The sequence below is a fragment of the Telopea speciosissima genome, chromosome 10 (assembly GCF_018873765.1).
Source record: "Telopea speciosissima isolate NSW1024214 ecotype Mountain lineage chromosome 10, Tspe_v1, whole genome shotgun sequence".
NCBI lineage: Eukaryota > Viridiplantae > Streptophyta > Magnoliopsida > Proteales > Proteaceae > Telopea > Telopea speciosissima.
In genome coordinates, this window is record NC_057925.1 from 56,713,517 (window position 1) to 56,728,056 (window position 14,540).

Genomic DNA, 14,540 nt, shown 5'->3' on the forward strand with positions numbered 1-14,540 from the left:
CTTTTTGTTTTTCTATTTCTGGTTCTTCCCTTCATTTTTTTTTCTCACTTTCAAATATGCTAACTTCGTATAATTTTTTGGACTGAGTTTCCCTCCACCCATGGTGAATGGGAGGAGGGCGAGAAAAGGTATCGAGAGGGTATTTTAGAAAGTGCAAAAATCCTAGGATGGTGGATATATAAATCGTCTTCTATGGGTGGAGGGAAACCTTGTCGGATCCTTTTTTCCTACTCATATATTAAATATGATTTAACCAAAAAAAAAAAAGAAGGAGAACATTCGAGAATGGTTCACAATCTCGTATGTTGGTGGATGCCAACCAAATGGAATCTACACTCCCTGCCCAGAAAAGAGCAGATTCCATATGGCTGACATCCAACGTACGAGAACATATTCAGCTCGTACGCTCAAGGGCAACAGCAAGGACCTCTTTATACACCTAAAGGGTAATATGTCATTTGACTAATGATTTGGGCTTTTAAAGAAAGGCCTTTAAATCTTGGCATGGTGTCCTACATTGTAGTGTTTACAAATCCACATCTCTATAGTGATTTTGGATAAGGGTTTTAATTGATCTGATTCTGGGCTATTGGTCCAGTTCCTTAATCGTTGCAGTTCTAAGGGGTTAATATAAACTAGAACCGGCCATATCAATAAGTTGCTAATCGGTTCAAAACTTGGGATCCAAGCCCATTAACTAATGGATGGGTTAATTTCGATGCCTACTTAATCGGTTCCAAACAGTCCAAAATTTATCGATGTACAGGGCGAACAATTTTATTTTATTTTATTTTATCTTTTCGTAAATATTCTAATGCCCAATTGACACCCTTATTAACCTTGGGTCCGAATCCACCACTGATAGTTACACATATTTGGTGGTTTTCCTTCCTTAATTAGTTAAAAAACCCAAGACCGTCTCAAGACTAGTTGATGTGGGATTAGCGGAGGGGGATTTTCAACTTTTCAAGTACAGTTCACAGCCAATGCATCTTTAAAGTGCATCAGACACTTACCTTAACACTTCTTTTTCACATTCTTGTTGCAGTTTTACATGCGGCACGAATTTAACCAGCTTACCTTGAACATTTCTTTTTTGTCGCAACGAAGCGTACAAGGACAAGAAAAATGGACGATAGTAGCTAATAGAGAGAGAACACTAACAGGCCCGAACAAGGAAGAGGAAGTAGCAACAGCAGAAGCAAGTTCAGAGGATAGGAAAATGGGGAAAAACCTCCAAGTAATAGCATCTCTTATTGCTGCCGTCACCTTCGCAGCAGTTTATCAAATTCCCGGTGGGTACAACAGTGATGGAAAGCCTCTACTCCTGGGAATTTCATCATTCCAAAAATATTTAGAGTACGATGCTCTGGCTATGTGTTCATCGGTTGCCTCTTTGATCATCATGCTCATCGCATCGCTTGGCAGCAAGACTTTATATTCTCTTTCAGTGACTGTGGCTAGCATTTTAATATTCGTAGCGGTTATTTTCACTTCATTTGCATTCTTGGAGGGCTTCAAGGCAGTATTATCACCTAATTGTGGTGATATTCTTTGTTTTTCTAACACTGATCCAAAAAACCGTATCTTTTCAGTCATTGGATTTTCTGTTGTCATTTTCCTGTGTTATTATCCTTCAATATTCATATTACATATAGTTGTACCAAAATTATTGGGAATGTTATCAGTAAAATTGGGCTGGAAGCGTACATCTGCCCCCTCCCAAGTGAGAGCCCCATGCACCAACGGAAGAACGAGAAAAAATCTTCTGCAGTGCCTTAATCTTGCGGTGCCTTGTACTTCTTATTAAATTGGGTCGCGAGTGGTTAGAAGCATGAAAAGGGATTGTCGATCGTGACAAAAACTTGTGTACTCTACATCCTTTTCACATGAGATACCATTTCTTGTATTCTCCAGTTGTTCAATAGTGAAATCATCTCGTCGTCTTCACCTGTGCACGTTGGCTAAAAGCCAAACCACATAAATCCCTGTGTTTCTTGTGTGTGTTTGTTTTTGTGTCATTTTCTCATGCGAATAAGACCCGCAATTAGTAGGCGATTTTTCGTGAAATCTTGGTGTTATTCACAACAAACTGGTATCAGAGATAACTATCTACCAGTGTCTTGTTACAATGACTGCACACGTCTCAGCTACTAAGTATGAGATTGAGAAATTTTATGGGCGAAACAGCTTAGGCATGTGGTGTATCGAAATGAAAGCTTCGTTTGTTACACAAGGGTTGTACAAGGCTTTAGAGGGTAAAGAAAAGTTACTTGCAAGTCTGTCAAAAGCAAACAAGGAAGACTCTTGCTAGCAAGAGCCCACAGTGCTATACAATTGAGCCTAACGGACGAGGTGTTGTGCGAAGTTGCAGACGAAGAGACCGCTTCTGGTCTATGGAAGAAGTTGGAAAATTTGTACCTGCGCAAATCTCTCACAAACCGGCTGTACCTGAAGCAATGATTATACACCCTGTGGATGAAAGAAGATACACAAATAAATGAGCACCTTGACGAGCTCATCAATAAAATCATTATGGACTTGAAAAATTTTGATATTAAAATTAGTGATGAGGATCAAGTCTTGATTGTGTTATGTTCTCTACCTCACAAATACGAATATTTCATTGATACTCTACTCTATGGAAACAATACTATTTCTATAGAGGATGTTAGTTAAAGCCTCCCTGAACTCTTAGAAGTTGAGAAAGAGAGTATTTGAAAATGGAGTAGAAAATCAAGCAGAGGGTCTAGTTGTGAGAGGTAGGGACAAAGCAAGAGGTTCAAGAAACAGAAATCACTCAAAATCCAAGATCAGAAAAATTAAGTGTTACCACTGTCACAAGGAAGGGCACTTCAAAAAAGAATGTTCAGAGAGAAAAGATGAATTATGACATTGTAGAAAACGTCTTGTCTGTGACCACCGACCGTTCCTAATATCTTGCGACAATGATTCTGTCACTTTAAAGAAGTAACACATGTGGCACTATTAGGGCCACATATTGTGGTCCATGGAATGACAAGAATCTCGTGGTGGCAAATATTAAACTGTTACTTAGGGTATGTTTAGAAGTCAAGAAAAGGAATAAAAAAAACATAATAAGATAAGAGGGAACCGTTTTCTTTGTTTTCCTGGGCATTCAACTCGAACCTTTTCAATCATTGCAATCTTTATTATCATTTTTATGCTTTATTTTTCGTTTTCGTGCATATATCTATATCTTCATCCGACCATAAACGGCAAGCAATCTTGTTATCCGAAATCGAATCAGTCCTAAATTCGATAAACTGAACCTACTCGGGTCAGTTTGGTTCGCTTTCAAATACCGAAACTCGATTTTTACACGACAATTCTGGTTCCTATATTCAGTCCATATATTTAGTATACTATATTATTATACTATAATATTATGTATAATAGTATTATAACATCTAATACCAATAATGGAAAATAAACCATAAAAACGATAATAGAGATTGCAATAATTGAAAAGGCTAGGTATATTAAAATTCTAGCCAGTTTCAACGAGTAAGAATAAAAGAGATTAGTGCCAACTGATGCAATGAGCATGACAAACAAAGAAGCAACCGATGAACCCCTAGCTATAGCATATATCATACTGTAGAAATTTTTGGAAGGATCCATTGTGGAGGAGTGAAAAACTGCGGCGAAAGTGATGGTGGCGATAAGAGATCGATGCTACTATGTGGAGGATTTTCCCCATTTCCTTTTCGCGCTGTATAATGTCTGATCTTGCTGCTGTTGTTGCTACTTCCTCTTGCTTATTATATGGGCCAGTGCTATTAGAGATATATTAGGAATATATTAGTATTAGAATAAGAGAAGGGTCTTCCATCCTTATCTCAACAACACATTAGGTAAGTAGTTTAGTTATATTAGGTAAGTAGTTTCTCTTAGACCTTTATATATTAGGCCCCTTCCTTGTGATCAAGGTATGTAATAATAATGAAGTTCTGTTTAATATTGTTCTCCTTCCATGTTCCATAATTTATCAGTTCTAATATGGTATCAAAGCCTTCAAGGCTCCAATGAGCACTCGATCCGCCATTCTTCCCTCTCTAGTTTTCGTTTTTCTTTTATGATTTCCTTGCTCTTTCTTGTTTAGATCTATAAGTTTCTTTTACTCCCTTCCCTCTTTGAGATCTCACGTCTGCAACCGCAATAACATCACCACCTCATCCATCATGGCCTAATTCCCTTTTCGTCACACAAAAAAAAAAAAACAACCCATCCACCTTTCTCTTGCTATCGTAGGCCCAGTTATACTAAGCATCCAAAAACTATCCACCTTTCTTTTGTCTTTCCTCTTATCTCTTTGCCTTGTCTATTTCCGTCATCCTTAAGTTGTGCCCTAAGTTGAGGTCCCTTTTTAGGGGCGTGCCTCAGGTAGAGGGCTTAAGACTACAACACAAAAAAAAAACAACACAAAACTCAATTTCGTTCTCCATCAGTACACCAGCAGCAGCTCCAAAGCGCGGGGCACACAGATTCTTCTCAATCCTTGTCTCAACAGTGTGCTCCAGCAGCAGCTCCACAGCACGCGGGCAAACAATTTCTTCTCAGTCCTTTTCTCATTTGTGCACCAGCAGCAGCTCCATAGCGCACGGGCAAACAATTTCTTCTCAATCCTTTTCTCATTTGTGCACCAGTAGCCGCTCAATAGCGCGCAGGCACCCCAATTTTGGCCGATGAATCATACCGCACCTAGCTCCTACGAGCTCCCACAACCGATCACCATCTATGTCTTCAACGACCTCGCCATTCAGGACGCTCGCCATTTCAGTCACACGCGTGTTGCAGATTGTGTAGGCCTTTCAATTCAATAATTAAACTGAGCGTTTCTCTTCTATCTACACTCATCTTGCGGGGGAGTATTAGAGATATATTAGGAATATATTAGTATTAGAATAAGAGAAGGGTCTTCCATCCTTATCTCAACAGCACATTAGGTAAGTAGTTTAGTTATATTAGGAATCAAATTCATAATCTCTTGCAATCTTCAATGTATCTCTCTCAATCTTCCATGAATAGTATAATATCATATTGTAATCCTTTATACTTGGAATGTGTATTATAGGTGATTGAGTTTCCAACATGTGGATTCCTTCACTCATATATACACCTACTATTACAGGTAAGTAGATTATCTTATATTAGGTAAGTAGTTTCTCTTAGACCTATATATATTAGGCCCCTTCTTTGTGATCAAGGTATGCAATAATAATGAAGTACGTTCTGTTTAATAATGTTCTCCTTCCATGTTCCATAATTTATCAGTTCTAATAACTGCATATTTCCTCCTTGTTGGCTCCTCCTATAATCCATTTTTCTTCTCCTCTTACACTTATTAATGCATAGTCTGCTTGCAAAGGAGTTGTGGTCCTAATACGCTGGTTAATCATACTCAAGCTAAGCTGCAACAAGAAATGGGAAAATTACTCAGGATTGGTGATGTCTAGTCTAGATCACAATACCAAGATTTAGGACATTGCTTAAAACCCACCTCATTGGTCAAATGACAAATATGCAAAAATAATTTAAAATAGAGTTTCATAAATGTAGTGGAATTCCTATACTTATGTTGGGGCTTATAATAATCTCACATCGAATGTAAGTAACCTGATGTGGAGATTTATAAGTATTTGGGCACCTTCTACTTAATGGTTTTAAGGATGCATGAGTTCTACCAAAGTCCCTAACAAGTGGTATCAAAACCAAGGTTGTGACAGGTATCATTTTATCTTTAAAAAAAATATTGTCTAATATTGTCTTTAAAAAAATATTGTCTCTAATCCTCGGACTTTCCCGTCTACTTAAGCAGATCATTTTTTCTTTAAAAAAATATTGTCTAATCTTTTTTTGACCATTGTACCCATTTCTGTTCAGATATAACTGATAGGCTATCGATCAGGTATCAATGTCAATCATAACCGATATTGATATGAATCGACAGATACGATCGATCCGTTACTGCTATCTAAACCATGAAGGGCAGTCCCCTTCATGACCACTTTTAATTTGGCACTCTTAGAGTCTTAGCATTAAAATTTCCAATAAATAATCATTTAAAAAAAAAAAAAGAAAAAGATTTAGGTCCCATTTCTCTCTACCATTGAAGAAAAGGGGAAAATAAGAACAAAACCATATCATTACCAATGAATAAAGAGACCCGGCCGGAGAAAGAGGAAGTCTCACCATCACTGCTAACCTGTCTATAGGGATCCGGTTCACAAAAATATCACTAGCTGTTTGGCCATTATTGTTCGTGGCCTTTAGGTCGACTCTTCTATTTGAACTAAAATGTCCCATAAGTAATTGTTTTGCGGCTCATGAAGAGATGCAAGAAGAAGAGAAAGAGGAGTAGTGGAAATCAGCTCCTTTTCTCTTACATGCGGGGATGGGGATGGGGATCTACTTTTCATGGGGTGTGAGTCCCTATCAACGGGTGGTTATGCCATTTTTTTAGGTAACAATCTTATTTCCTGGTCCTCAAGCAAGCACAAAATTCTTGCGCGTTCTTCTACAGAGTTAGAACACAAGACTTTGCCTAACGTATCGACTGAGATTACTTGGCTACAATCCCTATTACATGAACTCTGGTGTCAACAATTTGTGTCTTCTATTATTTGGTGTGACAATGTTGGGGTAACGTATCTTTCTGCCAATCAAATTTTCAATGTTCGAATAAAGAACATTGAAATTGACTTTCATTTTGTTTGTGATAAGGTTGCGAAAAAGGAGATGCAGGTACAATTCATCTCTATCAAAGATCAAATTACTAATATTATAACCAAAAGCCTTGCCACTGCAAGATTTTAATTTCTTTGTGAGTCCCTATCTTGAGGGGGCGTATCAGAATCCTATAATTGACTCATATTCCTATGTATTGTAAGCTCATACAAAACCTCTACAATCAAACAGATAAAATCAATGAAAAAAATCAGTTTCTTATTGAATCAATATAAAGTAAGTAATTGTTTTGCTGCTTTTGAAGAGATGCTAGAAGACCAGAAAGAGGAGTCGAGATCAGCTCCCCATGTGGGAACGATCCCCTGGTCCCACATGGGGATCTACTTTACTTGGGACGAGTCCCACGTGCCAAAATTGGGGATCCACAAGTCTTGGATTGTGAAGGAATCGAGGAGTCCACAAGGCTTTAAGGTGGCAGGGAAGTAGAAAGAGACCATGGGGAGATGAGGAGAACCAGTTCAGAAAATTGGAGACTGCACCGCGTGGGTGAAGCTACCATTCCCCTCCTGATATCCTGACTCTCCGTCTAAAGTCTAAACCCTTAAGTCACCTCTAGCTCAAAAAATTAAAATTCCTCTTTACTGGCCCACAGAAAGGAAAAAACAATAGGAAAAAATAGCACACCTTATCCGTGATTAGTGAGGACGGATATTTATCCTCTCAAGTGTGGTGCATGGCTTGAGAATTCAACCGTAAAAACATAGCAGTAACGTTTTTTTATCTTCTCAAGTGTTTGGTGCGTGGTTGGATTCTTAAGTGTAGTGCACTGCACTTGAGAGGATAAAAATCCCGAAAGGGACGACTAGTATCCTCCAACAGGTCCTACCTTCTAGGCTCCTACTCCTCACAAGACACCCCATGTCCTTGTAAAAGTACCATCCAAGGCCCTCTGGCAAGGATCACTCATATGGAATCCACTCCTCTTGTGGGTCCCACAGTGGATTCCATGTGATTAGCCCTGGCGAGCCTTGGATGGTACTTGTACAAGGACATGATCTTTTACCAACAAAAAAAAATAGGTACAAAGACATGATCCGCGTTCCTACTCTTTGTCTCACCAATACATTCCTATTCCTAGATCATGGTTCGTAATCTCAGGATTGGTTTCTGATCGATCAATCTTGGATTGGGATTACTCTTGGAATTGATTAGAATCAGGTTGGATTGGATGGATTTACCCTTGTTTTTAATTTTATTTTTTTTTTAAATTTTATTATCTTTTTATCTATGGATCGCACCAACGGTATTGATATCTTTATCAAATTAGAATCGATCTTAACAGATACCAATTTAGGCAAATCCATTGATCCGAGACCAATATTACGAACCCTGCCATGGATACAACTGGAGTCAAATTTCAGTGTAATATTTGAAGGAAACAGATCCTCTATGGCATGCTGCCTCATTCTGCCTGTGCTATGCAGACATAGGCAGGACGGGCAGCTACATCGTAGAAGATCTAGATCCATATTTGAACTAAAAGTAGTTTCATGCTCCAATGATCTTTTATTAAAAAAAAAAAAAATTAATATGATCCACCTTCCACCATGAGATGGTGAAGTCTCTCATTGACAACTGTTCAAATTAAGATTTGTGCCTTAGGTTTCAAAAAAAGGAAGTCATGGATTGAAGTAGCCAGTCAAAAATGGAGCAGAATCGAGAGGAATCAGCTGGGTCAATCATGGCCAAAGGCCAATCTCAAGATTCTGATCTTACGACTGCATTCATCTGTCGGGTCGGAATTACATTTACACCTATATCAGTCCCGCACCGAAAAACACCAACCGTTATCAACGGTCAACCCATAGTCCATAGGCCCATACACCGTCCTTTACTATCAGTTTGTGGGCCCCATCAAATTACCACTTTTCCTTCTTCTGTTTTTCCTTTTGCAAAGACGGTTTGCTCATGTGCCCATGCCCTATAAGAGTAGAGTAGTAGACCCACCAGGCCGTAAGCAATACGGCTATAGTCACCACCACCGCCAATACTTTCCACCACCTTTCCCACCCACATCCCCGTCTTTCAGTTCAGGGAGAGAAAAAGTAAACAAGCAAAGCCCACTTAACCTCATATTTCAAACTTTTACAAAATCTTGGAATCTGAGTAATTTTAGCTTGTAGAATCAAGTTCTTTGACATGTTTCCAAATTATGATTTGTGTGCAAACCCAAGCGTGATGATTTAAAGCGTGGCTAATGGGACTTGATCTAATGTATGAGTGCTAGATTGGATTAATCTAGTATGAAATAAGTTAAAAGGCTTGATTTCACACGTTTTATCAGTTTTGAAGCTTTTAACGTATCGGTCAAATAATTAATATTTTGTATCAGAGTCGGACTGATCCCAATATCATCCATTAAGGTTAGTGTTTGGAAATGTTTGCTTTCTAACAGTGATTAGATTTCTAAGATAAAATTTTAATTAATGGGGTTCTAAAGCACCTAAAAGGTAGGGTTTAATTGGAAAAATCAGATAATACGACATCAAAGGATGAGATAAAGGACAAAATTCTGGTCGAAGTTTAGTTGATCTTAGGGAATAAGATGCTAAAGGCCAATCTCAAGATTCTAATCTTACGGTCCCTCCTACATCTTCGAACCATGTTCACGCATCCCTAAATGATCTAATTAATATGGGGGAGTGTGTATCAAAGCAATCATTAGCAATCGCACCGAACGATATGTGGACGACAAGTGAGTGGGTTTGGGCTTTGTTTGGGTTTGCCTATTTACATCTGTACATGTATATATCAATCCAACTGTTGTATTGGATGATATGGAAATATCCTACTGCACAAGGAGTCTAAAATTACAGATTAGAATAGAACTCGATGGTAGTAATTTTATGAGATCTCACAATCAACAGACAAGGATCCGATTTAACAAGTAAAATGGTGTGGCGGTGGTTTTCTTATCATGCGCTCTAGTAATCGTATTCGGTATTACTCAAGTCTATTTTTCGGGATGGTATTTTGGACCCGGGCCTTAGACCTTAGGGTCATCTCTATAGACCTCATCCAGGTTTGGGCGAAGGTTCCTACCATCCCTCGCCTCTACTCTTTGGTAGAGGATCCGACTCCTCTACTTCCGCCTGCCCGGTACTGTCGTGTGCCTCCCACACACAAGCATGGTGAAAAGTACTGCCTTACCCCCGCTCAGACAAGGCACTCGGACAGGGGTAAGAGGGTACATTCCGCTACAAGATTTTTGACCAGGTTTTCTAAAATTTTGATTAGACTTGAATGACTTGTCCCAATAAAAAATTGGGGTTTTTCAATTATCTGACAGCAGATTAAAAAACAGCTGCTTGTGAAAATCCAAAAAAATAAAAAATATTGTAACATGGGAAGACCTAAGATTACCCAAAACATATATATAAATTAAGAAGCATGTTAGCTAGGCTGGTAGCAGTACATTAATATACATAACAAGACTAATAAATTAAAAGGTTTCCAAGTTTCCTTGAATAACTATTTTTTTCGTTTTACAATGGAGAAATAATGGTTCCTGAACTTATTAAACGAATGATTAAGAACAAAAAGGAAAAGTGCCACCAAGAACAGGATATAACTATTAAGAGAGAGAATATATCGACTGAATGATACGATTGCTCCTGAAGCCTCAGAGAAAGAGTTAGTAGGAGGTAATACTGCAGTGAAGCCCTCCTGAAACGCATCTGAAGCCTCATTCAACGCTTGGTATATAAGAAGTGAAGCCCATATCAATAAGAAAGAGTAAAACTTGTTGCCAATAGCTGGTGCTCCTAACATGAGGATCAAAGAGAAAACCGATAGTGTCATGGCTCGAGCATTGTGGACTATAAACTTTTGGAAGTGTGGATTGTTCAAAAGTATAGGGCTTCCATTACTGCTATTGTATCCACCGGGGACTTGTAAAACTGCTGCAAAGGTGACTGTGGCAATAAGAGAGGCTACTATTTGAAGGGTTTGCCCCAAAACCTTTCCTGTTCGCCCTATAGTTTCTGATTTTGCTGCTGCTGCTGCTACTAGTGGTACTTCCCCTTGCTTATTCGGGTCGGTGTGTATTTGCTCTTCATTCACTCCTTCTATTGTCCATTTTTCTTCTCCTCTTATGGCAAAGCGATACCGCAGATTAAAAGTCATAAAACGACACCAGCCACTCTACAATAAGAATGTGAAATTTCATTTGGGACTTCTACAAATACAAAAAAAAAAAAAAAACACTTCTTGTCATGAGGTAGGAGTGTCAAAACTGAGCCAAATCAATTGAAATCAAACCGAATCGAAGCTGATATGAGCTTATTGGCCGGATCATGTTTCGGGCTGGGGTCTTATGACATCGAAACCAAAGTAAACCGCACCACCGAAAACTGATAAGATACTAAATTGAACTAAAAAAATTGGACCAAAACCAAAACAACCCGATAATAAATGGATAGCAGCTAGCCTAAAATTCATATAAAGGCACATTTTTTTCCTGTACTTATTACTATATTTACATGGTAAATCTAAACCAAACCGATAGTAAACCGTTAAGAGAAACCGATAAGAAATCGAAACCAAACCAAAACGGGAATATCCTTATTAGATCATGTTTCAGACTCACTCATGCTCACATCAAAACCAGTGAAATTGAACAGAAACCAGTCCAAACTGACCGATTGACACCCCTATCATGAGGCATGGGAAATTTGATGTTTCAGACTCACTCATGCTCACATCAAAACCAGTGAAATGAACAGAAACCAGTCCAAACTGACCGATTGACACCCCTATCATGAGGCATGGGAAATTTGATTTATAGTAGTGAAATTATCAGACCTAATGCAACCCATATGTGCCAGATGATGCTTTTTTAATTTGAGAAACCATTTATCTTTTCTATGAAAAATTAATTTAATTCAAAGTAGACGAAAAGGGGAATAAATAAGTAGAAAACCATTCCACCAAAAACAATAAAGAACTTAGCTAAGCTCACAATATATGGCATCAATTATTGGCTTGTGAGGGATTTTCTTATCTTTGAGAGGTGTCAAATAATTTGTAACCATACCCTTTTTACTCATTTGGTATGACACAAGTTTTTTTCAATGAGGCTTAACAGTGTTATTTCATATGAAGCACAATGATATCTTTTGATAATGATATAATTTTTGAAAACCCTTTTATACCCCTATCTTAAAAAAACGTATGAGAATAAGACAAAGAGTAATTATAGGATGATGTCAAGTTCTAAATACACCTATAGAGCCAAAAAGATGTCACTGAGACAAATTAAAATCCTTTGCAATTCCTTCATCTTGTGGTGCCTTGCACTTTGGGCCTGAGAGCTCAACACGTGAAAGATGCTTCATCCAATGGTGTGAGCTTAATTGACCCATTTTTTTTTTGTCTCTCTTCTCGAGCTCAGCACCATTGGATGTTGCATCTTCCACATGTCAAACTTTCAAGCCTGAACTGTAAGGTACCGCAAGATTTAGACACGATAGAGGATTTTTTTTTTTTCCCCCATTTAGTCACTCCCTATTTTAAAAGAAAAAATGATCGACAATAAAGGAATTAAGGCTCACCGTTATTTTGGCTTCGGAAGCGATCAAGGCAAAAATATCAGTAGCTGTCTGGCCTTTGTTGTTAGTGGCCCTTACGTCTATTCTTCTATTTGAAATAAAAAGTTCCATAAGATGGAGAGAGCTTTGTGTTGCCGCGAGATGGAATGGGGTGTTTCCCTCATCATCTGGCTGGTTTAAGTAATCCTCAAGCTCTACTTGTTGTATAGCAAACCTGATTTTCTTGAAATCCTTACTCATCACAGCGAAATGAAGAACATTGCGACGCTTTTTGTCTAACAACTCCCCTGAATCTGGGCACCATTGGATGAGCTCTTGAAATACAGTAATCCTTGATTTAAGAGCAGCGATGTGAAGGGGTGAGAGACCATCTTTATCCAATTGATACGCACTGGAAGTATCATTTGGCCTTAGCAACTGCTGTACTATCTTGTGGCCCCATGTTTTGGATGCCGCGTAGTGGAGAGCTGTTCTTCCATTTTCGTCTACTTTATTCACAACTTCTCCTTTCTTCTTTATCAGTGTTCTCACCACATCTGGTATTTTCTCCAAAAAAAAAACAGTCAAACCTAAATTAGTTAATGAGAAAGACATTTTTGTTTATTTGATTCGAAAAACAAGAAATATCTAATTGACCATATAAAATTTCTAAATAGAAACCATATGAGATCATTCCACACTCTTTAGACAACGGATTTCTTCGACATGTGTATCCTATTCTCCAAACCAAAACAAGAGATATCCCATCGAATCGGGAATAGACGGGTGATGAACTTACCTAACCCAGGCTTACTTCCCAAGGTAGGAAAGGTAGTTCATATTCCAATTATAGGCCTCTCTTCAAATCCTTAGCCCAATAAATAGCTTTCTCCCCATGGAAGGACTAATTCTTTTTCAACAAGTCCACTGTGGTTTGAGTCATCTCCTTTTGATTACGTTGGTCGACTCCTCCAATTGGGTCTGGTGTATAGCACCTCCCATCTCTCAAAAGGATAGAATTGAATAGAAGACTTCCTCCAAAACCATAGGTATTTCGATTTCATAAATACCCTCCTAGGGTTTTAGTATTTTCTAAAATACTCTTTAACATCTCATTTTCTTGGCTGCCACCAGGGTTGCTAGAACATTCCTTCTACAAGTGTAGCAGCAAAATATTTTTTTCCCGTAGCAGGAACATTCCTGCAACCTGGGTAGCAGCCAAATATTTTTCCTGACTCCACTACTAAGAAGTAAGAATCAGCAAAATCGACAGAGTTGCTAAAAGAAGGGGAGGGGGAAATAAGGAAGGCTGGGAGAGCAAGAGGAATTGAATTGCAAAAATACCTATCTTCCCGTCAACCACGGCAACATGTAAAGCCGTCCGACCACGTGGTCCACCATGAGCTGCAAATGGGCAAATGTGAAAGATTTGGTTGATGATATCCAAGCGTCCATCTCTAGCAGCCAGGTAGAGTGGAGACTCCCCACCTTCAGCATCAGCATCATAGTTGGGATGCCCTAATTCAGGATCTGCCCTAATCAACAACTTCACCATCACAAGGTCATTTCTTCGAACAGCTTCATGCAGGGCCGTGTTCTTGCTCTTATTTCTCATCCTTATTTTTTCACGAGCGACTTCTCTTGTTCTATTTCCGGGATCTGAACTATTTCCATTTTCGACGTCATGGTGGTGGGAAGGCCAAGGAAGAATCTTTTCAATAAGAAATTCAGCTATGGAAGCGTAGCCTGCTCTGGCAGCTACATGAAGGGCAGTATCACCTACTGAGTTCACCAGTGTAAGAAGCGATAAGCTTCTGCTGTAATCGGTGATGCCTTCTAAACTTGGATTACTTTGGAGAAGCGCAGTATACACTTCCTTGACAAAGTTTGTGTGACCAAACCTCACAGAAACATGAAGAGTTGTGTTCTCTTGTGGAGTTACGCTCAGCAATCGATTGGAATCTTCATTCACTACTTGTCTGAGAAATGTAATGTCACCAAATTTTGCAGCACTGTAGAGTTTAGGATCCATGATCTGATAGCCCACAGGGAGCAGCAGGGAAAGAACCAGTTGGGAAGGGAAAAGTGGAGACTGAATCGTGGGTGATGGTTTCATTCATTTCTCTCTTTATATCGGACTCTCCCCTTAAAGTCATCTCCCTCTCGGTGAGAAAATTGAACTTCCTCTTTCCTGGAACCCAGGGTGGAAAAATGGAAACCAAGAAGAGAAGAAACAGAAAA

General features: G+C 38.8%; 1 protein-coding gene across 1 annotated transcript; it reads right to left on the reverse strand.

Moving 5' to 3' along the window:
* Positions 1 to 10,242: 10,242 nt before the first annotated feature.
* LOC122643781 (ankyrin repeat-containing protein At5g02620-like) lies at positions 10,243 to 14,331 on the reverse strand. Its single transcript, XM_043837366.1, has 3 exons — positions 13,644 to 14,331; positions 12,324 to 12,856; positions 10,243 to 10,914 (listed from the first exon to the last, which is right to left on the reverse strand). Exons 1-3 carry the CDS (start codon positions 14,329 to 14,331, stop codon positions 10,243 to 10,245), a joined length of 1,893 nt encoding a protein of 630 aa, XP_043693301.1.
* Positions 14,332 to 14,540: the final 209 nt, after the last annotated feature.

Coding starts and splice junctions, on each gene's coding strand:
- LOC122643781 (XM_043837366.1), bottom strand. CDS start 14,331: ATGGATCCTAAACTCTACAGTGCTGCAAAATTTGGTGACATTACATTT. Junction 12,857..13,643: donor CGTGGTTGACGGGAAGATAG/GTATTTTTGCAA, acceptor AGAAAATACCAG/ATGTGGTGAGAACACTGATA. Junction 10,915..12,323: donor CTTCCGAAGCCAAAATAACG/GTGAGCCTTAAT, acceptor TTCTTATTGTAG/AGTGGCTGGTGTCGTTTTAT.